This window comes from Carya illinoinensis, chromosome 3, assembly GCF_018687715.1.
Source record: "Carya illinoinensis cultivar Pawnee chromosome 3, C.illinoinensisPawnee_v1, whole genome shotgun sequence".
Lineage (NCBI taxonomy): Eukaryota > Viridiplantae > Streptophyta > Magnoliopsida > Fagales > Juglandaceae > Carya > Carya illinoinensis.
Window position 1 is genome coordinate 6,389,732 of NC_056754.1, and position 25,299 is coordinate 6,415,030.

Consider the following 25,299-nt stretch of genomic DNA (forward strand, 5'->3'; position numbering starts at 1 on the left):
TTGGTGCATAGTATTGCTAAAGAAAAAAATTATCCGCTGCAAATATTGCATAACGTTAGATGCATGTTAGGAATATTGCATTTTATATGTCATGAACGGGGGCAGGTAATCTTGTGTTGCATGTCTCGAAGCTTCAAATGTCCGTCCGATCCCAAACGGAATTTGGGGGCGTCACACCTTATCTCTGTGGCCCCCAGTCGATCCCTCCGTATGAAGTGCCGTTTAGGACTCTGAAACTCATAGATGGTGAGCTCTGTTTTGTGTTCTCCAAAGAGGAAATCAAGCAATTAGCAGAACCGTTTCGTTTCTCTTTAGTTCTGAAGTTTCTTCGGCGCCGTCCTTCACTTGATGCTATTGGATCTTTCATTCGTTCTAGATGGGGTTTATCTGGTCTTCCGGTAGTGTCTTCTATGAGCAAACCACGGAATGTTTTTATTAGATTTCAATCAGAGGGTGATTTAAACAAAGCTTTGTCTTGTGAAGTAATAGATATTGATGGAGTCCATTATAGGGCTTTTCGATGGTCGACTGAATTTTCTAAAGATGAAGAGCCTTCTCTGGTCCTTGTTTGGATCACTCTTCCAGGTCTTCCACCTAATTTCTTTCATTCATCCTTTCTGAAAATTTTTACTGCACCAATTGGGAGATTTATTTGTTGTGATAATTCTACTCGGTGTGCCACAAGAACGGATGGTGCTCGTGTTTGTGTGGAGATGGATGCTACAAAGTCTCCAATACGGTCTTTCTGGATTGGATCCCCTGGATCTTCTACTAGTTGGTTACATGAAATTATTTTTGAAACTCTTCCAGCTTTCTACATTAAGTGTAAAGTCCAAGGGCATAATGAGAAGACTTGTAAAGTTGGTGGGGATAAAGGTATTCGAAAATTTCATAGGAATGGCTAAAAGTGGGAGGAGAAAGTTTCAGGTGAATTAGTACTTGAACAAGAGCAATTAGGGACTGTTGTGCCTGGTTTAGAGAATGTGGTTCAACATAACACCCTAACGGAGAGTGTTAGGCCTGAAGATAATCACCCAGAAATGGTGGATAATGCAGAAATTCTTATTGCAAATAATCAGCCAGAAATGGTGTATAATGCAGAAATTCTTATTGAGGAAATTGAAGAAGGAGAAGTGATTCCTTTTGAGACTTTGAAAGGAATAAATGAAGTAAATAATAGTAAGATTACGGAGGTCGTTTCTGTGCAGGAAGATGATGTGGGTCAACTGGCACTTGATACACATATCATTATTGAGGAGGTGGAGGAAGGGGTGGTGTTGTCAAGTGGTGTTCCATCAGGGTCGATGATTGTGGTAGATGGTCAGGTAGAGAATGAAGTAGTAAATGAGGTGGCATGTGAGTCAGCTCAGGTAGAGGGTCTTGGCTTACAGATGGATGCTGAAACTGACCCAGAAATGCCACCTCTGATGGACATTGATGATGTTCAAGTAGAGGTTCACGCTGAAGATCAACAACGAGTGTCCTCCCATTCTGATTCAGAGGGTGTACAACCAAATGCTCATTTTCAATCGGTCAAAGAAGTTATTTCTGGTCCTGAAGAATTAACCAAAACTGTTGATGAGGGAAAGGAAACTAAAGTCAGGATGTCTAAAAGGGCTCGAAGCAGGCCTTCACGTTTTCATTGATGATGCAGAAAATTTTATACTGGAATGTACGAGGTCTTGGGACCTCTAGAAAAATGTTGTTGAAGATGGTGAGATCCAGGAAACCTTGTGTATTTGCAGTTGCTGAGCTATTTGTTGATGGACAACATCTTGGTCGTTTGAAGAGTGATGTTTCTTTTGAAGGTAGTGTCTCGAATCAAGAGGTAGGGGGTAAACGTTGGGTGTTATGGTCAAAAGATGTGAAAGTTTCTGTGCTAAGTTTGTCTTCTCAAAGCATTACTACGGCAATAGAGTTGAATGGGAAATGCTTGTGGATTTCTTTTGTGTATGCAAAATGTTACTATGGGGAACGTCGGCAATTATGGGATCATTTATGTAACTTACATACTTCAAATGTTCCATGGATGGTTATTGGTGATTTTAATATCATCAGGACCGACCAGGAGCGGATTGGGGGACATCCTCGTCCTCGTATTGCAATGGAGAAATTTAATTCTTTCGTTGATAGGGATGGATTATCTGATTTGGGTTTCCAAGGAAATCATATGACTTGGTGTAATGGTCATGAAGGGAGGTCGAGGTGTTGGGCACGACTGGATAGAGCTCTTGTTAACTCCGCTCATGTCTTGGAATTCCCCTCGGCAGGAGGTATTTATTTGCCTAAGTTGTCTTCTGATCATGCTCTTTTGCAGGTTGATTTAAGTCCAGAAAATAGGAGGCATGGACATGTTCCTTTCAAGTTTCAGCAAATGTGGACAACCCATGAAAATTTTTCTAATTTTGTTACTAATGAATGGAAGGAGGTACAAGAGGGTGGTGGGATGGTTAAGTTGGCGAGAAAACTGAAAAAGTTGAAAGGGGCTCTTCGTGGATGGAACTATACTATTTTCAGATGGACTGGGTTCCATATTAAACAATTGGAGCGACGAGTATAGGACTTGGAGGAACAACTGCAGTTGGGTGATTCTAAAGATGTAGAACTGGATCTTTTAACTACCAAAGTTGAACTGGATACGTGGAACACTAGAGAAGAGATTCGTTTGGCTCAACAAGCAAAGCAAGAGTGGCTTAATTCAGGAGAAGCAAGCTCAAAATTCTTTAAGGCCATGGCTTCGAAAAATCATAAATTGGTGAGACAGATGAAAATTAGCGAAAATGAATGGTTGAAAACTCCAGAGGAGGTTCATATAGGTGCTGTCGACTTTTTTCAGAATTTTTTGGCCACTAATCATCAGTTCCCGCTTCCGGATTTATCTTCTCTTATTGATCCAGTCATTCAAGAAGATGACAATGTCAATTTGCTAGAACTTCCTTCAATCCAAGAGGTAAAACAAGTTGTTTTTTCCATTCCTACTGATAGTAGTCCGGGCCTTGATGGGTTAGGATTAGGGTTTTATAAAGCCTACTGGGATATTGTTGCCATGGATGTGGTGGATGGAGTTCATGATTTTTTTAGAGGAGGCAAAATTCCAAGGGAATTCACAGCCTCATTTTTGGTTTTGATTCCCAAGGTTGATAACCCAAAAAGCTTTGATAAAATTCGCCCTATTAGTCTGTGTTCAGTTTTTTATAAGATATGCACAAAAATTCTTGTGACCCGGCTATCTCATTTACTACCTCCATTGATTTCAGAGGAACAGGGAGCATTTATTCCTGGGAGAAGCATTTTTGAAAATGTGAGCTTGATACAGGAGATGATCCAGAACATTAACAAACCTGTTCGTGGTGGTAATGTGGTTTTGAAGATAGACATGGCTAAAGCCTATGATAGTATGAATTGGGATTTCTTGATCCATTCCTTGGCTAGTTTTGGCTTCTCGGAGGGAGTTTGTAGTTTGGTGCGCCAATGCATTTCTTCGCCTTGGTTTTCAGTTGTTATGAACGGTATTCCGAAAGGTTTCTTTCAGGGCGGGAGATGTCTGAGACAGGATGATCCTTTGTCGCATTATCTTTTTATCCTCGGGGAAGAAATATTATCTAGATTATTAAAAAAGAGTTTTCAGGAAATGAGGATCATCCCATTTCAGCATCCAAGAGGGGCACCTATTATTTCACATTTATTATATGCTGATGATATTGTGATTTTTGCAAATGTGGATAAAAAGTTGATTTGGGCCATTTCTGAGGTTCTTACTATCTATGAAAGTTGGTCTGGGAAGAGAGTTAACAAAGAGAAGTCATCCATTATTTTCTCGAAGATTGTTCCTCGTTCTAGGCGAAGAAACAGTTTGAGTATATCTGGATTTTCGGAAGGGTTGCTTCCTTTCAAATACTTGGGGGTTCCCATTGTGTCTGGTAGACTAAAGGCAGTTCATTTTGATGAATTTTTTTGTAAGATCAGGGATAAAATTGGGGGATGGCAATCTCGTCTTTTATTTAATGGAGCTCGCCTGTTGCTATTAAAACATGTGCTTGGTAGTCTTCCCATTCATCTTCTTTCTATTTTGCAGGTCCTTAAATCTGTCCTATCCTCTATATCCAGATGTTTTAGCAATTTGTTTTGGGATATAAAGATGGTAGACCGAAGAAACATTGGAAGTATTGGACTTCGATGTGTGTACCTATAAAAGAGGGCGGAATTGGCATTCGAAATTTAGATGAGGTACAAAAAGCTTTTCATAAGAAATTTGCTTGGAGGTTATTAACAGCAAATTCTCTTTGGTCCAGATTTTTCAAGGCCAAATACATAAAGCATAATCATGTCTCTGTTGTTAACCCAAACAAAGGATCTAGATTCTGGAAGATGGTGATCAGGAGTATTCTAGATGTTATTGAGCATTCCAAATGGAAACCGAGGAGAGGGGATATCTCTTTTTGGTTGGACAAATGGATAGGTGATGAGCCTCTGGCGGCTTCAGTTCCTATAGTGGCACCAAAAATTAAAGTACAAGAATGTTACAAGACAAGTGGCTGGGATATGGATCTCCTTTGTCAGTTAGTGGGTACTCAAAAGGCGCAGGAAATTGTTGATACTTTTTGTAGTCTAAGGGATGGGGAAGACCGTCTAATTTGGGTGGAAAAGGAGGATGGGAATTTCTCTTCTAAGAGTGCTTGGGAGGTTATTCGGGTAAAAGTTCCAAAGATTAGTTGGCTAACTGGATGTGGCATCCATGTATCCCAAAAAATATGACAACTGTTATGTGGAAAAGTACTAATAATGCTCTTACTGTCGATGACAAAATTCGGAGTGTGGGCATACCTATTGTTTCCAAATGTAACTGCTGTATACATGGAAAATATGAAGACATGAACCATGTGTTGGCTACGGGTGATATGGTGAAAGTTATTTGGAGGAGATGTGTTGTGCAAGTGGATTTCCTTCGACATCAACATAATACTTGGATGGAAATTGTCTCTGCTTGGTTTGCTAAAGCATCCATGTCATCGTTCAGGGGTCAGATTATGGGTCTTATCCCTTCAATTGTCACTTGGAGGTTATGGATCCGTTGGTGCCGTGCTCGTATGGAAAGGAAAGTGGGAATCGGTGGAGGAGATATGGAAGAGCATAAAATTTTGGCTTGTTAAATTAAGTGCGAAGCTAAAGGTTTTAAAACCGCTATCTCGATGTGATAATATTTTACTGGCTGATTTATGTATTCCTTACAGATGGAAGAATTGTAGTCCTTCTAAAGTTGTCTGTTGGGTTTGCCTAAAGGAAAGTTGGGTTAAATTAAATATTGATGGGAGTAGTCGTGAGAACTTGAGAAAGGCTGGTGCTGGCGGTTTAATTCGTGACTCTAGAGGTAATTTGGTCCTAGCTTTCTCCTATCCTCTGGATTTTGGTACTAATAACTATGCTGAGTTCATGTCTTTGTTGCACGGAGTTAGACATGTGCGTAGATTGGGTTTCAGAAATGTAGAAATAGAGATGAACTCTATGGTTGTTGTAAACTGGATTTTGGCCTCCAATTGCCCCATTTGGTATTTAGAAGATTATTGGATTGAACTTATGGAATTACTTTGCAATATAAATTTCTCCATTCGACATGTTTATAGGCAAGGCAGTAGCCCTACTGACTTCTTGGCCAAGCTAGCGTTTGAGGATTGTACCGCTATTTGGGAGTCATTGGTTATGGTCCCTCCTCTTTTACGAGGTCTGATTAGGACTGATAAACTAGGTATTCCGTATATTAGATTTTGATATATAGGGTTGGTTTTCGTGTATTGCTGGTTTGTTTTAGGCTTGTTAGTATTTTGTTTTTTGGTTTATGGCGTTATTTGACACTTGGTTTTGGGTTAGTTTTTAGAGTTTTATCTTTGTAAACTCTCAAGTGTTTTTTTTTTTTTTTTTTTCATGGTATTCCTCCGCCACAAGTGAGGGTTTATTAATAAACTTAGGACAGGGCTGCTATGTGTGTGGCTACTGGCTCTTTAAAAGAAAAAAAAAAAAAAGGCTATGAGCCTCATTTGATCTCGAAACATGGTTGCATAATTCTAGCTGCCTATTGATTCAATTTATAAAATGAAGTCTGGTACACATGAGAGAGGGAATATTAGAACAAAAAAATTGATGATTTAGACATTAATATATTTTAATTCCCATGATTTGGTTGGTGGGAAAGGAACGAGTGTGGAGCACAACATGGCGTCATCCTCGTAAGTAGGGTTATGCATGGAACACAAACACTAAAAACCACTACTTAAATTTAAGAACAAAGATAAAGCAATAACCGATCTCAATGGGCTTGCTACATACAGTTGGTAAATGCAGTTGACGTGCAGTCGGCTGTACGAAATGAATAAAAAAAAAATTATATAAATTTTTTTTTTTATATTCAGGAGGAATTATATAAATAAAAAAAAGTTATAAAATTTTTTTTTTTTTCATATCAATACAAGAAGAAACAGTAGTAATTAACGACCAAAACAACTTTATCATGAGAAAAATCCAAATGGACCCTCATGATTAGCTCAAGTACTCTAGTAGTCATGCAAATGAATCACAAACAAAATATGGGGAAGACATGAAAAGAATATCACTTAGAGAGATTAAAATTAAAATATCTTGGCAACTTTCTTCAGCGTATCAGGATTGGCACTGGCAAAGGCCATGAATTCTTTGTACGAAATGAACCCATCACCATCAGTGTCAATCTCGGACATCATATGTTTCACATCATCAGTTGTGACCGAGCCAATTTTGTTCAAGGCATCCCCAAGCTCCGCCGCAGAGACTTTGCCATCACCATTGGCGTCAAAGTGCTTGAAAATGCGCTCACGTTCAGCAACGACCTGTGGTTCATCAGCCATTTCTGTTTTCTTGCGTTGGTGGTTCTGAAACTGTATTCTTTGGTTTTGGTTTGGAATGAATGGGAGATTGAGATGTTGGAATGTTGAGGACTTAAGATCTTAAAAAGAGATGGTTTTCCAAGGCCATCCTCCATTCTCGTGGTTTTAGCATAAGACTCGGATCACCTATCAAATGTAAATCCCAACTGTTTTACTGAAATTAAGGTAGAAGCAATTAACTTCTTGCATACATCAAAATAACCAGTTCATCCACTAAAGGGTTCCATTTACCAGATACAAGAGAATCGAGATGGGGTTGCCTAAGACATGTCGCATAGAGATTTTTCTCTTCTTTTTTTTTTTTTTTTCTTTTTTTAATAAAGAAGAGGATGGTACTGAATAATCAAAAGATCCAAGAACCAAGAAATCGTAAAAGACCTCTCCTAAATAGATGCTTGGTAGTTACAAGTGTTCAATGAATCCAAAAATTAAGGTGTCGTAAAAACCCAATTTAAAACAAGAAAATAAAAATCATTTACAACTTAAAATTGTCAGACCCAGCCCCAGAGACGTTCACATTTCCTATGTATTCGCTGCATGGAGATCAAATACTATTTTAACGTGAGCAACTATGACTAAAACCTCGATCATCAAGTGCGGGTTGTCCATTAATTATTAATTTTCCTATCTTATATTCTTTGCTTTACTGGTCGACTGAATTACCTACTAATTTATCCAAAATAAACCGAGCAACATAGCTAACCAGGGGGAGAAAACGGAAGGAAAATCTATAATCCAACTTCTCTGATAGTAAAATCTCTTGTCCTTCCTCCAAAATTCATAAAAAACTAAGAAAACATATATCCAGTCTCAGTACTAGCATAACCTCAAAACCTAGATATATTTGCCTCCTAAGTTGGATTCTTATCTTCGATGACTAACAATAAACAATGTTGCCTCTATTGGATGTGGGACATCCAATTCCAACAGGAACTGTACCCAAGCCAAACCCGCTGCTGTATCCCTCAAGGTATTCGGTATAGCTGTTTTTTTCCCGTAGGTTATACCTATTGTGTTGACATACATCTCGAGTGTTTTTGATTACCAAAGAGTTCTTATAGAAGATCGGTTGAATCTGCTGGAATGCAATAATTAGGAATATCAGGCTAAGGATTACAGTACAAGATGTGAAACTAACGCATATGATGAAATGATTTATTATCAATTTTTGTTCATTCGGCTATATCATCATCGTGTTCAACAAAGAGCAAAGAAACAAGAATGTACTTACATAAGTACAGAGATTCCAATATAAATCTATGTTGCAAACTGAAGCATGGCATTCAGCACAGCATCTCTAGTTGGCAAAGCCGGAATCGCACCTCTCTCCATCACAGTCAGCGCACCACAAGCATTAGCAAACTTAAGAGCGTCTCTCAGTAAGTCCTCTTTCTACAATTTAAATACGATAGATCACCAACCAATTATTAAGGTGCAGAGGCACTACACGGTTGTTAAAGAAGAGACCCTAATCATGTCAATTAAACAAGGCTACAGACAAGTGACGTTATCAAACTTATTTCTGGTTAAGACTTGGAAAATGAGAATCTAGTAAGATGATATTAGCTCCAGAATCAACTTGCGGGTTGAGAAGCATTGCATATAAAATGAAAAGAAAAATAACATAACCGAACAAAAAATGTGGCTGGTTGATGTATCTGAGGATTTTTCGAAAAATTAAAATTAAAATCAACCAAATTCATTATGATGCAGGAGTTCTTCACTGTAGAAGAAATATGGTGAAGAATATATATACAACCATGGACTAACTGATGAAAGTGGATTTAGTAGGTGCCTTCTTAAAACTCACAAAATATCAAGATAACATCCTAGTTTCTCAATAACTATCACTAGAATGATCACCCAACCTTCCTCCCAGAGGTAATATCAGTAAATGACTGCAGGTATAAGCCAGGACATTATATTTTATTTTCAAGGAATAAGTATCCAGAGGCCATACTCTCTTTGGTAACAAATATGTCATTAGACTAATATTTACAACATACCAATTCCTAAAACTATTAACACTAAGAGCTTATCAACTATTCCCATTTCAAACTCTTTATTTTTGCCTGACTGTTCTTGCCATGTCTAGTATATTGGTTCATACCTCATATCAATGATAACAGCACTGACATTTATTAGATGGCCAGGGGTAGACTCTAATGGTTGGGTCAATAATTCATGAGATGACAAATGTAACAGAAAGGAATGTGCAGTAAATATAAATAAAACATTTAGTAACCAAATTAATTTCACTCGAAGGACACACATCATGCTGCATTGACTTGACAGAAGCATTGTCAGGTATTGTATATGTAAGGCAGTACCTGAAGCAAGGAGAGATCAACAGCTAGTTGTGATAATATTCCGGCAACAAAAGCATCCCCAGCACCAGTGGTGTCCACAGTATCCACCTTCAAACCCTTGACTCTCCCATTGAACTCCTGCAGAAAGGTATAAACGGTGCAATACCATGAACTTTCAGCCTAACAATCTAGAGAATTTAAAACGTATGATTTCTATGTTAGAAGATTCTTATTTATTCATTTATGGTGACTTTTTTCTTTTTATACATGAAATGAATTAAATATATCTTATAGATCAATTCAAAGTAGAGTCTTCTTGAAACATGTAACTTCTCCAAGGGAAGTGCACGAGTGCTGAATGCCAAACTTGAACCTCACAGAAGTTGATTATATATGAATAAAATGAAAGTTGCCTTCTTACTCATTTTGAAGAATTTAAAAACTGAATCCAGGGTGGCCCTTTGCCATTTATTTTGAAATTAAAATATAACAAATTTCAGCAAAAGACAACGAATACTGCATAATGGTCACAAAACCTTCAAATCATCTCCCCCAGTGAATGCTCTACTATATCTCTTTAATCGACAGTGAATTCAAAATGTTAATTCCCCGTTCCTTCAAGATTCATAAAAAGTTGGTCTAGAATAGTAAGGCATTATCTATTAATATCTGGGAAGAACTTGTCTTATTTGTGTATGGCGAACATTTTTCATTTTCTATTTCAATCCATCCCTCAAGTTTGAGGGATTTGTGGATTATTTATTTGGTAGATATCTGGAATAACTTTCTTTCATTAATGCTTTGATGTAACTTGAGACTTTCAAAGGAGCTAGCGTTAAACCAGATACAAGAAGGATAATACTATTTATCAGATGCTTACAAAAGAGAAATCCATGAGTTGAAATAAAGTATAGACTGAAAGCTTACCTTAGTGTAATACCTGCAACCATCTGAGCCCTCAGTGACAAGGAGTAATTTAAGATTTGGATGAAATAATTTACGAACAATAGCATCATCATATGGATCTTCCCCACTAGTTAGAAAAGAAACCTCTTCTTCACTTATCTGAATTCATTAAAATAATCAGAAGTTTTAATTTTTTGCATTTACTTGTACTTGCCTCTCTTCTAGAAGAGCAGAAAAAAAAAATCAATGGAGAATCCCAAAGTACATAATCTACATCTCTTACAGGGTAACTACCTTGATAATATCTGCAGTCTCCCATATACTCAAAATTCCTTCTCTAGCACTTTCTGCAGACGGCCATAATGGAAGCCTCAGGTTGGGATCATATGATACAATCACACCAGCATCCTTCGCAGCTTTTGCTGCAGAGATGTGGGCTGACTTGCATGGTTCAGTAATAAGACTAATAGAACCATAATGGAAGATTTTTGCCTGCCACAGGATAGGGGGATAAAGAGAGATGCATCAATAATTTAATCAGTGAATACTTGGGGGAGAACGAGGATCAATCTAGCATGGACACAAATTTGACATGGGGTGTCAGTTTTGAGCATAGGAAGGATGTGCTCAACAAGGTGTTGAAAAAAACGTCAATCCTGGGCTTGGTTGCCAAAAGGATTGACGAGATGTTTAAATGTTGGTGTAACTAATATGACACAAGTTTTAAATTTGGAGGCTCACTGTTTCATTTTTGATTGTGTGTAATTGAAACGAGTTAGTTTAAGCACAACAAATAGGATGCTTGAATCGAATAGCTTCAGCCTTCCTCTATGAAATACCTGTTCTTTTATAAGATCTTTCTTTCTATTATTATAAATAAAATCTTTCCTGATATTGGTTTAGATATAATGACAATTTTCACTTACCTTCCTAATTAAATCAAAATCAATTTCAGCCTCTTGAAGCAACATATCAGCACTAGGGTTACGGTAAAACATGAACTCTCGTTCCCCATCACTTCTCAGCGTAACAAATGCTAAAGCAGTTCGTGCACCACAATCAAAACGCATTCCTTCATTGTTCACATTATTCTCCTTTAATATATCAGCTAGCATGTATCCAAATTCATCTTCTCCAACCTGTGCACACCATGTATAGAGTTACAAATATAAACATGGAATCAGAATACATGGTAATTGATGGAGCAGTTTCCAAATATCTCACTCTACCCAGGAGCAGGATGTCTCGTGATTACCAAATCAGGAATTTCCCTAATGTTTTGTGAAATTCTGGTTGATCCATTTAAATCAAATGGCCAGTTTCCCAAAATCTTGCTCTGCTAAGGAGAAAGACGTTTGGGGACTACCTTATTGCAGCAGGTTGAAGAACTTTTTTCCCCAGCCAAATGATTACCTAACCCAAAAAAACTAGTGTACTTGAAATCTGATCTCGGGATATCCTAGGAGTTTATTACCACTTGATCATTAGAACAAAGGACTATATATGGTTGGTAGAAATGGTATAGAAGGCAGACTGAATTAGGTCACAGGCCGGACATTACCAATCAAGTTATTACTGGGGGAGGTAAATAACTCAATCTTCAGATAGAGGACCTCCTTTACCACAACAATCAGACACCCACACAAAGACCAAGAAAAGGGTTAGGAGTAGGAGGCCAGCTTAAAGTAAAAGTGGCTACATTAACATTCAAGCATTAAATTATTATTGCGCCTCCCTTATAACTTACCAACCATGAAAACCAAGAAATCTGTACGCATATGTTGAAAGCATACCTTCCCCATAAAAGCTGATGAGCCACCAAGACGAGCTATGCCAACAGCAACATTAGCAGGTGCACCTCCTGGAGCTTTTTTAAATGCAGGTGCTTCAGCCAATGAAAGCCCACTAATAGTTGGGACAAAATCAATCAGCATTTCCCCAAAACAAACCACTAGGGATGATTCCTTTGTTTCAGGCACCCCATCACCAGGAAATGCTTTTCCTACAATAAATAACAGTTGATAACAGAGCAATTTAGTTCGCATTAAGCAAAAACTAATGTACATGGAAGTTGGTAGGTAGCTTAGGTATTAAAGTCTTTGGTTGTTAAACCATAACCTAATATGGAATCCTGTCTTCACCAAGGCACATTTCAATTATGACCACTGTGACCTCCATTGTGCTCTATCCCTAACCGAGATACGCAGTCAATATAATCATTCCAAAGCATATTCTAGTCCGTTAAAAGTTGATTACCATACCACTTCTTTGGTGTTACGATCACCAGAAATGCACGGATTGGCTCAATCCTGCATATTGATTTGGGATAAGGCCACCATGCCGTGAACCATTGGGCTTATAATTCCTTACCAATTACCAAAACTCATTCACCTATCTTCACACCCCAAATTACCTTGCTCTCTCTTTCTGACGTGTTGTATTGCAGCTCCTCGTTCTCTTGTTTTTTCAGTTGTCTTAATGAGACTAATTTTGTGATTCCCAGAATCCTCGTAAAATGGTAAAAAAGCCATACATGTTTCAGGTATAAGTTTCTCTTCCTTTTTTCCTTTACGTAATGGCTCCACGTTTGCTTTATGTTTTTACTCGTCAAATATTACCAATCCACATTTCTGTTGCTTTTACTCAGATTGTAGCATTTAAAGTCAAAGAATTTCACCATCCTCTGAATTAAACAAACGAATTCCGATCTCATCTTCAATCAACAAGGGGCAATTACAACAATCATACTACCATTTCTTCATTTTCAGCAACAGTGTCTTCAACAAAGTTTCTTCTTCTTCTTCTTTTTTTTTTTTTTGAGAGAGAGGGAGGGGGGGAGGGGGGAGGCGGGGGGCGCGGGGTTCATGTTTGGTCTCCTCTGTTAAGTATTGTCTTTCAATGTATGTGGTTCTTACACCGGCAATGAAATGTCAACGCCCACAAAGTTACCAACTTAAACGCTAACGCACATCAGCATCGATTCTGAGAGCTGTTGATTTAAACACAGAAGAATCACAGGGACCAAAACCAAAAAAAAAAAAAAAAGAAAAAAGAAAAAGTACCACTTTAATCTTTGTTTGGCTGGTCAACTCGAGAAAAAATGATGAAGAGAGTCATGAGAGTCATGTAAACAACTGAATAAATTACCTTGCAGATTCAAGCAAGCGATCGAAGCAGTCGAGAGGCAAGAAAAACTCGACGCTTTGACACCCCGTTGACTATTAAACCCTACTGAATTACGAGAGCCCGAGGCCACACTGCTGAAGCAGAAAGCACTTAAATGAAGAGCCATCAAGCAAGCACAACCGAGTATCAATCGATCTTGATCTCTAAACGACAACAAGAACACACTTTTTTATACGGCACCAAAAAAAAAACCATGAAGCAGGAAAGCAGCAAGTACTGATTGTCAATGGTGTTTCAGACTGATACGATCAACGTCATACAATATATTGAGTTAGGAAGGAAAAATACTACTTCATCCCTTAATTTTACCTTTTAAAATTATGTTCGAATATTTTAAATATTTTAAAAACTTTCATTTTATTTAATGATTAAAAATTTTATTATTAATGAAATTGCATTTTTTTTAATAATTAAAGATGTTAAAAAAATATTTAAAAAAAATTAAACTACACATTTATATTAGCGGTAGGTAGGTGGCCCACTAGCACCTCCTTGAGCATAGACATAGGAGGTGTTAAAATCGATGGGTCGGTCCGTGAGAATGAAGATTCGGATAAAATGAATGGATACTTCTACAGCCACCGAAGTTTGATCCGATGGATACTGACCGGCTGTAGCCACGTGTTTTTATATTAAAAAAAAAAATGAATTTGAGATTATGAAATATACTACTAGAGCATTGGCATTGGTTTCATCAAAAGCCAATACATCTTTAAAATTTGATGAATATACATAAAACTGACCTGTATTGGATTCAGTAAAAGCAATTCGCTCAAGATTTGAGCTACAGTGATTCATTCACTTCCTTCATATTTAAAAGGCTACTGTGTCACATTCATCCTTATATTTTATTGTAATTTTAATACATAGCCGGTTAATTTTCTCTCTCTCTCCTTTCCCTCCCTGCGTCTTTCTCCCCTCCTTTCTCTCTTTCTCTCGTTTTCGTCCGAGCTCAGAAAATCGAAAGGGACTATTCTCCTCCACGCAAAATCAAAGCAAATCCATGGTTTCTCTCCTCAAATCAGGTGCGATCTTCTTCTCCATTTTCTTCCCATGTTTTTTGCTCTCTCTCTTTCTCTATTTCTCTCTGTAACGGTATTTCCTCACCGATTCTTCCCCTTTTCTTTTCTTCACGTAGAAGCAAAGTGATTTACTCGGTTGCTTCCTTCAGCACTTGGCGCAACCTTCTGCTCCCTTCAAGTTCGTCTCCTCTCCTAATTTCTGCAACCCTAGGTCTATCTTTCATTTTTTTTTGTTTGTTTGTTTGTTTGTTTTGTTTTGTTTTGAGGTGGAGCGGAGGGTGGTTTTTGTGGTGGTGGGTCTAGGAGAGGATGGATTGTGGATAATGGGGTGTTAGAGAGCGGGTCATGATGCAGTGAACATGTTCACTTTTCAGCCTATGGATCGGAGAGCGAGGGTGAGGTTGAGAGAGGAGGCGAGAGGAAAGATGGATAGAAACTGTGGGGTCTATACTTATTAAGCATTCGGATAGGAGAGGATCTGTTTGGAGGAAAAAAAAAAAAGGAAAAAGGGGCTACGAATTTATACCCTTAACAAAATTCCCTTAACAAAATCTGTCAAGCATTCTCTTACTTTCTATCTTCTTTTGTCCTCTCTCCCCTTAACAAAATAGATAAAATGGCCATGAGATATATCCTTTTTATCGTAACATTTTCTAATATGTGAATCTCAGTGTATTAGATGCTGCCCGTGATTAATGTGAGCATCAACACTAAATAAAGTATAACCCAATACTATATTTTCAAAGTGATCATCTCTATCGTTTCTATTTCCTTTTCTTAGTGGTTGTATCTGTCTTCCATGCCTTCCTAATTGCGTTAATCTTATTGCAATGAATAGCTTTGTATGTTTAATTTAGTTAGATTTTATTATTTAAATAAAATATATTTGGGGTATTTCAAATAAATATACTTACTTCCTTATATAATAGTACCTTGTACATTGATGGAGAATGTCAACTCATTAAAATATATGAAGAAGAAATTAGTGTATACAAGTAGTTTACATGCAGGCAATTATTCATGCCTAGCTAGTGAGGAGTAGCAAGATTATTGGTGTTACACAGGTCATCTTGGAGCGAAAATTTTCTGTTTCTTTTCTTGCCTATTCATGCCTATATAATACTACCCTGTTTCTTTTCTTGCCCATGTTTTCTTCGACACTACATACCACTGTGTGAGGTTCATTGGATATTAGATTTATTTGGTCACATAGTAGATGCTGACCATGCTTAACTAGAAAATTGTTTGGTCACATGGTAGATGCTGACTATGCTTAAAAACAACCTTCAAGAGTAAAACATCATTTAAAACAAAGGGAAAACAAAATTTTTGTAGCTGTTGGGAACATGTGGAGCATGTCAAAGGTAACTGAATTGTATGATGAAGATTGCAGCTGCCTCCAAAATAAACTGCTTTTATTTCAATCTTTTTATATATAGTTAAATATTTCCTAAGCTACAAGCTAAAATCTGAATCTATTTACACCAAACCTGCTGGATCCAGGTTGGTCTTTTCTTTTCTTTTTCTTTTTTCCAAGTAGAAGGGCTGCTACATATGTAAAGCATTTTAACCATCTCACAGCCTAGTACTAATTTCATTATACCAACACATTAAGTATTTATTTCCCCTCTATTTTGGGTCACGGGCAGGGCCAGTCAGATTGTGGGGTACACTCCACATAAAACCATTTGGCTAAGCATTTTTAGAGTTCCAATATACCAAGTATATAAAAATATCATATTTATCTTACTACACTTAACTTTGGTGGCTTCCAATGCATATGACTGACTTTGGTTTTATTAATTTTGTGATTTTCTAAGGTGCACTCAGTCTTGCTTTTGGCTCTAGCAACCACACAGATTCTGGTATTGTATTTTCTGGATCCATAACATCTGAAAACTAACTCATGTGTGCTTATAACATTTAGTATTGATTCTTTCTGGTATGAGATTGCTATTCATGCAAAAAAATGGTAAACCTGTTTTGGACTTTAAAAAATAAAAATGTTATAGTTGAAATGTACTTCAAAGATTGCTATTTATGTAGAATTTCAGATTTAAGTAGAATTTCAATGAGGTGTTCTGTTTTTATTAGTCAAAAATCTCTATGAGGTGGTACTGTTTTTGTGTCTTAGTAGCAGATTTAAGTAGAATTTCAGACTTAAATTTTTAAAAGTGTTCTGTTTTTTTATACTGTTTTTGTGTCTTACTAGCAGATTTTTTCGTGTCAATTGCAGTCATGTACTGCTATATATGCTGATGTTAAAAGCTTGAAATGTACTGTCTTGTTTATTGTGCTGAGTTGTATGTGCTGCTTTGTCTGACAACTTATAAATTATAATTCTCCTAGGATGGACAATCTGTTGAATGAGGACCCACTCTTCAACACTCTCTTACAAAGTGGAGGAGAAGGTCCTATTACCACTCAAACATTCTCACAGCATTCTAATGTTGTGGTCGCTTCAACCCCCCTTCATGGTGGAAAGAGGCCTCCCACAAAAAAAGTTCAAAGAGGAGCTTCTTTCACTGTTGAGGAGGATAATGTACTTGTCTCTGGTTGGCTCAACATTAGTATTGATACCATTCAGGGAACTGATCAGAAATCCACTCAAATGTGGGAGAGGGTTTCTGAATTTTATCACGAATATAAAAAACCACAAACTATGAACCGTTCGGTTGAATCATTGATCAATCGTTGGTCCATGATTCAGAAATGCACAAATAAGTTTTGTTTATATCTAGCTCAAGTAGAGTCATTGCACCCAAGTGGTGCAACCGAACAAGATAAGGTATGTACACTTTTCTTTTAATAATATAGTCTATTTATGAAAAAAGATTTATTATTTGACACTATTCTTTAAAACTTTTTTCAGATTGAAAAGGCAAAAATATTGTACAAAGAGATGGAACGAGGAAATTTCACAATGGACCATTCTTGGAATCTTTTGAGACACCAACCCAAATGGCATCAACATATGAATACGCTGAATACGAGGAGAAAGCCACATGATAAACGTCATTCCAATGAGCAGTCAAGTGAAGTTTTGGGCGATATTGTGGAGGAGCATGTTGAAAGACCTGCTGGAAAAAAGGCTGAAAAGGAAAACTTGAGGAAGCGAAAAGCTCAAGAATCATCTGATGCTGATTTCAACATGGCATTAGGAGCAATGACCGAGGATAGACGATTGTTCATGGCGGAGAGAAGAGAATGGCAGACGAAGGTTGATCGCGATAGATGTGCACAACTGGAGCTTGATAAAAGAAAGTTCGATGCTGAGATGATGAGCAAGGATCTTTCTGGTATGAATGTCATGCAGCAAGCCTACTTCCATAAAGTTCAGAAAAAAAAAATTGGGAAGAGTCAATGAGTGATTCAGATGGTATATCTGAATGACCCAAACAATTATCCAGCTTCTAGTGGCTGCTTAGCCACAAGACTTCCTGAGGAAGCATGTGGCTGGGCAGCCACTATGAATGGATGACTTTCTATTTTTTTGAATGGAAATCTTTGGAAAATTTAAATGTTAGTTTAGTTTTTGGCACTGTTTGTGGATAGAAAATCTGTGAAGTACCCATCTTTTTGGAAGTGTTTGTGGATCTGTTTGTATGTGATGCAACTTGTGTTTGCTGGAAGTATTCAGATTCTGGAGGTTGTATTCTTAAACTTGTCTGTTGGATATGTTTTTTCCTGTTTTGAGGCTGTATTTTTTATGTCATGCAGCTGAATTTGTGTAGGTTTTATTGGCTCCAAATGTTGCAGCTGTATAGTTTAACTTAATAGTATAGTTTGTGTAGGTTTTATTAGATCCATACGAGATGTATAGGTGATATTGTGTACCAGTTTAAGAATCTGAATTTGTAGAGATGTGTAGAGATAAATCCAGCTTTTAAGAAGCTGGTTTTATACGAGATGTGTAGCTTTTAATCCACTGAATTTGTATTTATATTTAAGAAGATGTTGTAGCTGTATATCTCATATTTAATTACCATATCAGTATTTCTGATACTGCCTTCAATGGATATAAATATAAATATATCCATTTAAGTTAATAAAAGGCTAATTTATATACTGCCTTCAATATAAATATATATAAATATAAATATATATATATCCAAAAATAGTTAATAAAAGGCACAATATATAGATGACGTTCAATATAAATATATATATATCCAAAAAAAGTTAATAAAATGTACAATAATTTTGATGTACATATAGTAGGTTTAATTAAATATGAGATAATTATTAATTATCAATAATTTAAATATCAAATTAAATTATTAATGTACATATAGTAGGTTTAATTGTAAAATATGAAAAAAAAATTATTATTAAAAATATAATATTATATTATTATTTTGATGAATCTAATGACTAATCTAATGTGGGATTATGGATAGGAAGATTTTAGAATTATGGAAAACTTGTACTTTTCATCAAAATTTGAAGATGGCTTTGATGAAGCCAATGTGAATTTAAGAGCACTAGCATTAATTTTTTTTATATCCATCTTCAAAATCACAATTTTTGAAAATTAATTTTCATATAAAAAAAAATCTCTACATTGGATTATACATTTTTGAACCAAATAACAATAAAATATTATTTTTTTTATTTTTTTTAATTATTATTTTTATATATTTTACAATTAACACAATGTGCTCAAAAATAAAAATTCCATATATCTAAATATTACCAATTTTATATATCAAAATGACTACTTTTATCAATAAATATTAATATATATGAAAAAAAATACTTTTTATCATCAACTTAATATAAACTTAATATATCAAAATCATATTAATACAAATTTCACAAAATTGATTTTAATGGGTAGGAGAGAGAAAAAATAGTAAAATAATGTTTGAAAAGTGAATTGTGGTTCTTCAAACTTGAATAAATACTATTCATAGTTATGTAAAATTTTGAAGATACATAATCCAATATAGACCAATTTAAAATGATATTATTCAAATATGAAGATGAATATGAAGATACATAGACCATTGTCAATGCTCTAACCCACAACCCATTTCGAGGATCAGACGCTCTCGTCCCTCTCACTTCGTCCAACACTGGCCTCCAGTACACGTGGTAGCAAAGCTCCATTTCCGACACTGTCTCCTGGCTCCCTTGCATCCGGCCTCGCTTCCTCACAAATCTAAGCGGCAGATTTTCTATTTCTTCTTATTCAGGGCTTTATTTTGATTAGTAAAATTCTATCTCCCATATTACTATTTTACTTTCTTCGTCAACTAATATTCATTATCATTAAATAATAAAAGAATCATATAATAAAAATAGGATAAGAATGCAATGTGTAGCGTTACTTTTTTGACAATGATTTTACACTGAAGACTCAAATCAAGGTTTTCTGCAAACTTTGGTATGCATAATCTGACTAGAAACTGTAGATGCTAGATTTGAACAGAAATCCAATACGAAACTTCTAAGCTATTTAAATTTTTTTATTTTTAAGCTGTGTTAAAATCTGAGTGAAAATTTAGATGCTAGATCTACAAATTGTGGGGGTTTTGTTTTTATTTTTTTATTTTATTTTGATGTGTTCGATCTACAAATGTTAGGGTTTTTCAGACTGATTTGTTCATGCTCTCTACGACCTCTGCAGCAAGACCTTCACGCCCTCACAGATACCACTTCCCTCTTCTCAAGCTGTCCAGAGGCTTTCTTCTCCTGGGTTTGTCCCAATCTCATTAACTCCATGAATATACATGGTTATTACATGTATTTTTGGAAGTGGTTTTGTTGCAATTTGCCATCTAGACCCTCTTCAATTTGGTCATGAATTTGTTTAATGCATGCCCTGTTGTTTGAGAACTCCAAGTTGGATGTAACAAATGATACCCTCTCCCTTTTGGTGCTGGGTATTTTGGTTGAGTTGCTTTACCTATTGTTTTGCTATGGTGAGAATTTTAAAATGTAGTCCTTTTGTACTTTAAAGGGGGATAGCATCTACTGTAGGACTAAATTGTTTTTTTTTTTTCTATCTGTTCGGGAATTCTATAATTTGACATTTTAGGGGATTGGCTTTGTTATTTTGTTGAGATTCCAAAAATAGTGTCGTTTCGTTCGCATTTCATTTTAGACAATGTCCTTTTGCATTGAAACTTTTAAATACACCTGCGAATCTTCATAAAGTATAGAGTACTCTTTATATATATATATATTAGGGGTAAAATATTTATTATTATTATTTATCTTGGCACTAGTTTTTGGAGGTCAACGTGTGTAATGTGTATTACTTCTGAAACTACAATATTGAATGGCCAACATCCTGCCATCATACTCTACGGGGGCCTCTCCTTTTTAGCAGTCTAGCGAGTAGTGAGATGATTAGTAAATGGTAATCTTCATTTAAGGAAGTTGGTGCTGGTATTATTTATGTTAGGATCGGATGGGGTTCATGTCGATGTGTTTGCTTGGACAGTCTTGACCACAACTCCAGGTCCTTGCATGTGTTTAAAGGTCTGGTGTTGTGCCTAAAGCATTCGGAAATTGCAGGCTTTCTGTTATAAATTGAAGATCTGAAAATTGTTCCCTCAAAAAATCCATATGCTACTTTAGAGCTTCTCGGTAGGATGTTGTAAAGAAATATAATGCAGATGTGTTAAGAGAAATACTCTGTTTTTCTTATATTTGCTCACAGTATACATGCAGTATATATAAATGTATTTACAACCGATTTGCTAAATACCAGCAACATTTAAATGAGTAATTTAAACTAAGTAGATATACACAAATAATGCCTCAAAATCGTATCTTCCTCATTTGGTATAACAGCTCGAGTTTCAGTTTGAATGAATAGCAGAAATCTGCTATAGCAGCAGTAGGATTACTTGGCTTGATTTTCGGCAAGATCATTTTCCTAATCTTCGGTAATTTTATTTGAATTTACTAGATCTTCTACATATGTCAACCTGAAAAAGGTAACAAAATTCCATTCTTAGAGCACATTGAATATGCACAAATAAAACCTCAGAAAAAAATGTAAAAATAAAAATAAAAAATCTAGTTGCAAGCATAATTATGGATTACTATGTGTACCAATCTAATGTGATTGATTAAAAAGTAGATTTATTAAAAATAGTGTTAATTTAAATTTTAAATATAAATGAATCAATATTGATACGTAGATTAATAAGTAACTTTGCTTGTATATAGTAAAATTCAAACAAAAAAAAGGCATAAAAGATAACGCAAAAAAACACAAGAAACGCCAATAAAAAACGAGCAAAAAAAAGCACAAAAAAGTCAGAAAAAACGCACAGGAAAACGCCAGAAAAAAACGCACGGAAAAAAAATGCAGAAAAAACGCACAGCACAAAAAAATGCAGAGAAAACAATGCACGAGAAAAAAATGCGAGTGAAAAAAAGTATGGTATAATATGTACATATGGTGCATATTTGGAATTATGATTAGAAATATAATTTATAGTTTTAAGACTTATGGCATATACCTTAAATAATAAGTTTTATTATTAAAAAATTATTTATTGTTTGATAATTATATGTTTAAAACACTTTCAAACAGTTATATTTATTTGGAAATAAATTTAAACAAATATTTTCTGAAATAAAAATGACAAATATTTGAATTTTTAAAGACTATGATCATATCTTTAAAAGTTTAAAAATTGTGATTATCTTAAAGTTGTATCAGTATTTTCATCTAGGAAAATGCTAAGTTGCCCCTTCCCCATGCCCCCTCAAAGTGACCGTTGGTCACAAATTTTTTTTTTATAATTTTTTTACTTAGTGATTAAGGAAGTGATTTTAAGTGTATTAGTATTTTTTTTATATTTTTTAAAAATGTTTAAATATATTAAAAAAATCTGGAAAAAAAAACCGTTGTGCGGTCAAAAGGAGCGGTGCACTCTGGGCGGCAGAGTAGCACCGTCCTTTCATCTATTGATAATTTTTTTAAAATTCGAATTACGTTCTGCATTATCTGAAAAAACATATTTAAATAAAAACATCAAAATCGTGCTTTTTAGGTTATTTGAAATTAAAAGTGTTTTAATATGTAACATTTAAACTACTTAATTTTTTCATTAAAGAGTTTTTAAAATTATTTAAACACTTTGTAAGACTCTTATCATAACCCGTAACAGACCCATAGAAAAATACATATGGACAGTTAAAGATATGCATGAACAGAAACATACTAGACATTAACAATTTTGATCAATTTCGATTATTTTTTAATCAATTCAGTCTTCTTATCTTAGTTGGAGCGTAAATTATTATAAGAATTAGAGAATTTAAGGTGCAAATTAACCATTTTGTAGTTTGCAACATAGATGAAAACAATTTAACAATTAAGGGATATAGATTAATTCCTAATATATTAAAAAGAATGAAATAGGATGACAGATTTTTTTTTTTTTTAAAAAAGTAATGTTATATATAATTATTTTTATCTATTTTTTACGCATAAGGTCTTTAATTGCTGGAAAAATCCCAAAAAGAGCAGCGGTTGAAATTGAGAAGAGTCGGGCTAGTGAGGCGCTTGCAACTTACGTTAGTGTTAAATTTATCTTCTATTTTTTGTATTCATATTTTTTTTTATTTTAAAATAAAATAAAAAAATACATCAATATACTATATATTACTTTCTTAATTATTAAATTAAAAAAAAAAATCACTGAGTAGTCAACCATGGGCGACATACTAGCTATTCTAAATTGAGAAATATTGGAATTGAAGGTAGTGGTACTCAACCAAGTATACGTACCTAGTCACATTTAATGGACGCTATAACATGTTTCCACGCATGCACGCCACCAAGGAATCAGTTTTCTTTTCTTTTCAAATTTCATTGTGATTTTGTCTTTTGGAAGATCAGAATCTTTCTGCTACAAAATATATAGTGGAATACTAAACGAACCACACTACAAGAAACGCACAACATTTACCTTTTTAATTTGCACGTAACTACCAACCGCTTTTCCAAACAACACTCAACTGTCCTTAACCGCCGAGCACGAAGACGAATCCTTTTAAGTTGAAAGCATCCATCATGGATCACGCGTTTGCGTAAATTAAGTCCCTTTCGATGTTCCCTCTTGCTTTTAAGCCATTCAACCAACGTCTCAAGATGATCATTCATTGATCACAAGCTACCTAATTCCCCCAATTTGGTATAAATAAATTATTAATATAACATATTATATATAATAAAAAGTAATAATAATAATGCGTTGGATCACGATTCACGACGTCGATCGACAGTTTTTAAGTTTTAACGCGCTAACAGGTACGAATCTGATCTGGCGGAGACTCCCAACCCTATTGCAATTTATAATTTCCTTGTGTGCAAGCAACAACTCTTGTAACCTCAGCATTCTTACATATAACGTGGAAAAATATAGTTATAAATATAGTTATGTATTAATTTGTATATTAATATGATGTGGTTGATTAAAAAATAAATTTTATTAAAAATAGTATTAATTTAAATTTTAAATATAAATAAATCAATATTAATATTCAGATTAGTACGCAACTATATTTATACGTAACAAAACTTATATAACATATATACCCCGCCCAATAATCAATCCCCTGCACCCCGACTAATTTCATACATCTCGGACGTGTCAATATCTTATTGGTAGCCAGCGTTGACCATTACTTCTTTCGGCAAATCAGGTCATGAATCATGATCCAAGTCCGAACATATATGATCATTGCCGTGCCGTACGAAAGAAAAATATCTTGCTCAGTCGTTCCTCGAGCCTACGCAGTCCACACGCTAGCTTTTATACAATAATACAAATTAAAACCGCGTTGTCGCTTTTTGTGTTCGTACTTAAGGCCGTAGCAAGTTCTCTTATCTCAGTCTCCGTGCCTGTGTTTTTTTTTTTTGCCTGTTTTTTTTTTTTTTTCTCCTAGAATGGCTTCGAGAAACTCGAGCCGTTCTTCGAGTTCTGATCTGGGCTCCATGGACGAGGTAAAGAAGATATTCAACAAGTTCGACAAGAACGGGGACGGGAAGATCTCGTGCGACGAGCTCAAATACATTCTCCATGCGCTCGGGTCGAAAACCTCGTCGGACGAGGTCAAGCGCATAATGTCCGAGGTCGACAAGGATGGGGACGGCTTCATCAACCTTGAAGAGTTCGCGGACTTCCACCTCGGCGGATCTTCATCTGAGGGCTCCCAGAGTTCCACCAAAGAGCTCCGCGACGCGTTCAACATGTACGACCTCGACAAGAACGGGCTAATCTCCGCCAGCGAGCTCCACGCGGTGCTGAAACGTCTTGGCGAGAAGTGCACGATGTTAGAATGTTCTAAGATGATCAGCGCCGTCGACACCGACGGAGATGCCCATGTGAACTTCGAGGAGTTCAAGAACATGATGAAAAAAGGTTAGGCTGGTCGTCGTCACATCAGAACCACCGGTACGTTGTATTGAAAGTGAAAAAAAGAAGAAGAAAAGAATTAACCATAGATTAAAGGTATATTAGATTGACGTAGATCAATATTAATTGGACTTGGTTGTAGTTTCCAGTAATTTCCTCATCTATTCTAGCAAGCTGTAATTTGGTCATGGAAGCTAAGTTCATCTGAAAACAGCTAAAATGGGAATTGAACTAGGAGTAGGTTTGATTTGCAGATTAATGTTTCGCTTTAGGACGAATGGTTTCATGATGAAAATCCCGTGAATGCTGATTTCATGTTTTGTGTTGATTATTTCCACAACTGTTTTCGCTACCTGTTCAATAACTTTGACTTTAACTTGGAACTAGCAGAAGCAACAAAAGAGGCGGTGGGATTAATGGTTATTCACGGTTTGGTAATTGCATAAGAGTCTCGAACTTTTATTTTTTAATTTTTGTTGTGGTCCATATATATATATATATATTATATATGTTGCTTTGCAGATAGGATTTGTTTTATTTCCGGGTTACTGATTTTTCTATTCGAATAACTCTG

At 35.6% G+C, this 25,299-nt stretch overlaps 5 protein-coding genes across 8 annotated transcripts; 3 read left to right on the forward strand and 2 right to left on the reverse strand.

Annotated features, from left to right (window-relative positions):
- Positions 1–1,711: 1,711 nt before the first annotated feature.
- LOC122302667 lies at positions 1,712–5,766 on the forward strand. The gene is made up of 5 exons (XM_043114052.1): positions 1,712–2,428; positions 2,561–4,182; positions 4,293–4,692; positions 5,018–5,085; positions 5,232–5,766. Exons 1-5 carry the CDS (start codon positions 1,712–1,714, stop codon positions 5,764–5,766), a joined length of 3,342 nt encoding a protein of 1,113 aa, XP_042969986.1.
- Positions 5,767–6,419: 653 nt separating this feature from the next.
- Positions 6,420–6,907, reverse strand: LOC122302880 (polcalcin Bet v 4). Its single transcript, XM_043114332.1, has one exon. The coding sequence runs from the start codon at positions 6,873–6,875 to the stop codon at positions 6,621–6,623; it is 255 nt and encodes an 84-aa protein (XP_042970266.1). The 5' UTR covers positions 6,876–6,907; the 3' UTR covers positions 6,420–6,620.
- Positions 6,901–13,576, reverse strand: LOC122302879 (probable fructokinase-6, chloroplastic). Of its 4 annotated transcripts, none has more exons than XM_043114329.1 (8): positions 13,277–13,576; positions 11,923–12,131; positions 11,056–11,268; positions 10,424–10,621; positions 10,151–10,288; positions 9,245–9,361; positions 8,146–8,306; positions 6,901–7,040 (listed from the first exon to the last, which is right to left on the reverse strand). In XM_043114329.1, exons 1-7 carry the CDS (start codon positions 13,419–13,421, stop codon positions 8,172–8,174), a joined length of 1,155 nt encoding a protein of 384 aa, XP_042970263.1. In that variant the 5' UTR covers positions 13,422–13,576; the 3' UTR covers positions 6,901–7,040; positions 8,146–8,171. The 4 variants fall into 4 exon arrangements, with proteins under 4 accessions (XP_042970263.1, XP_042970264.1, XP_042970265.1 ...); XM_043114330.1 differs by lacking the exon at positions 6,901–7,040 and adding an exon at positions 7,207–7,989; XM_043114331.1 differs by lacking the exon at positions 6,901–7,040 and adding an exon at positions 7,207–7,992.
- Positions 13,577–16,687: 3,111 nt separating this feature from the next.
- On the forward strand, positions 16,688–17,818 carry LOC122302684 (glutathione S-transferase T3-like). The gene is made up of 3 exons (XM_043114068.1): positions 16,688–17,125; positions 17,210–17,636; positions 17,748–17,818. The coding sequence occupies exons 1-3, from the start codon at positions 16,688–16,690 to the stop codon at positions 17,816–17,818; spliced, it is 936 nt and encodes a 311-aa protein (XP_042970002.1).
- Positions 17,819–24,194: 6,376 nt separating this feature from the next.
- On the forward strand, positions 24,195–25,056 carry LOC122302881 (calcium-binding protein CML24-like). The gene has a single exon (XM_043114333.1). The coding sequence runs from the start codon at positions 24,257–24,259 to the stop codon at positions 24,734–24,736; it is 480 nt and encodes a 159-aa protein (XP_042970267.1). The 5' UTR covers positions 24,195–24,256; the 3' UTR covers positions 24,737–25,056.
- The last annotated feature ends 243 nt before the right edge of the window (positions 25,057–25,299 follow it).

Bases quoted from the DNA above. Each gene is read 5' to 3' on its own strand.
- LOC122302667 (XM_043114052.1), top strand. From the start codon at position 1,712: ATGGTGAGATCCAGGAAACCTTGTGTATTTGCAGTTGCTGAGCTATTT. The intron at 2,429-2,560 runs GTACAAGAGGGT...CGACGAGTATAG, and splicing joins TTACTAATGAATGGAAGGAG to GACTTGGAGGAACAACTGCA. The intron at 4,693-5,017 runs GTAAAAGTTCCA...GTCATCGTTCAG, and splicing joins GTGCTTGGGAGGTTATTCGG to GGGTCAGATTATGGGTCTTA.
- LOC122302880 (XM_043114332.1), bottom strand. From the start codon at position 6,875: ATGGCTGATGAACCACAGGTCGTTGCTGAACGTGAGCGCATTTTCAAG.
- LOC122302879 (XM_043114329.1), bottom strand. From the start codon at position 13,421: ATGGCTCTTCATTTAAGTGCTTTCTGCTTCAGCAGTGTGGCCTCGGGC. The intron at 10,622-11,055 runs GTAAGTGAAAAT...ATCCTGTGGCAG, and splicing joins ATTTTGATTTAATTAGGAAG to GCAAAAATCTTCCATTATGG. The intron at 8,307-9,244 runs GTACTGCCTTAC...TTTAAATTGTAG, and splicing joins TTGATCTCTCCTTGCTTCAG to AAAGAGGACTTACTGAGAGA.
- LOC122302684 (XM_043114068.1), top strand. From the start codon at position 16,688: ATGGACAATCTGTTGAATGAGGACCCACTCTTCAACACTCTCTTACAA. The intron at 17,126-17,209 runs GTATGTACACTT...AACTTTTTTCAG, and splicing joins GTGCAACCGAACAAGATAAG to ATTGAAAAGGCAAAAATATT. The intron at 17,637-17,747 runs GTATGAATGTCA...ACAATTATCCAG, and splicing joins GATGAGCAAGGATCTTTCTG to CTTCTAGTGGCTGCTTAGCC.
- LOC122302881 (XM_043114333.1), top strand. From the start codon at position 24,257: ATGGCTTCGAGAAACTCGAGCCGTTCTTCGAGTTCTGATCTGGGCTCC.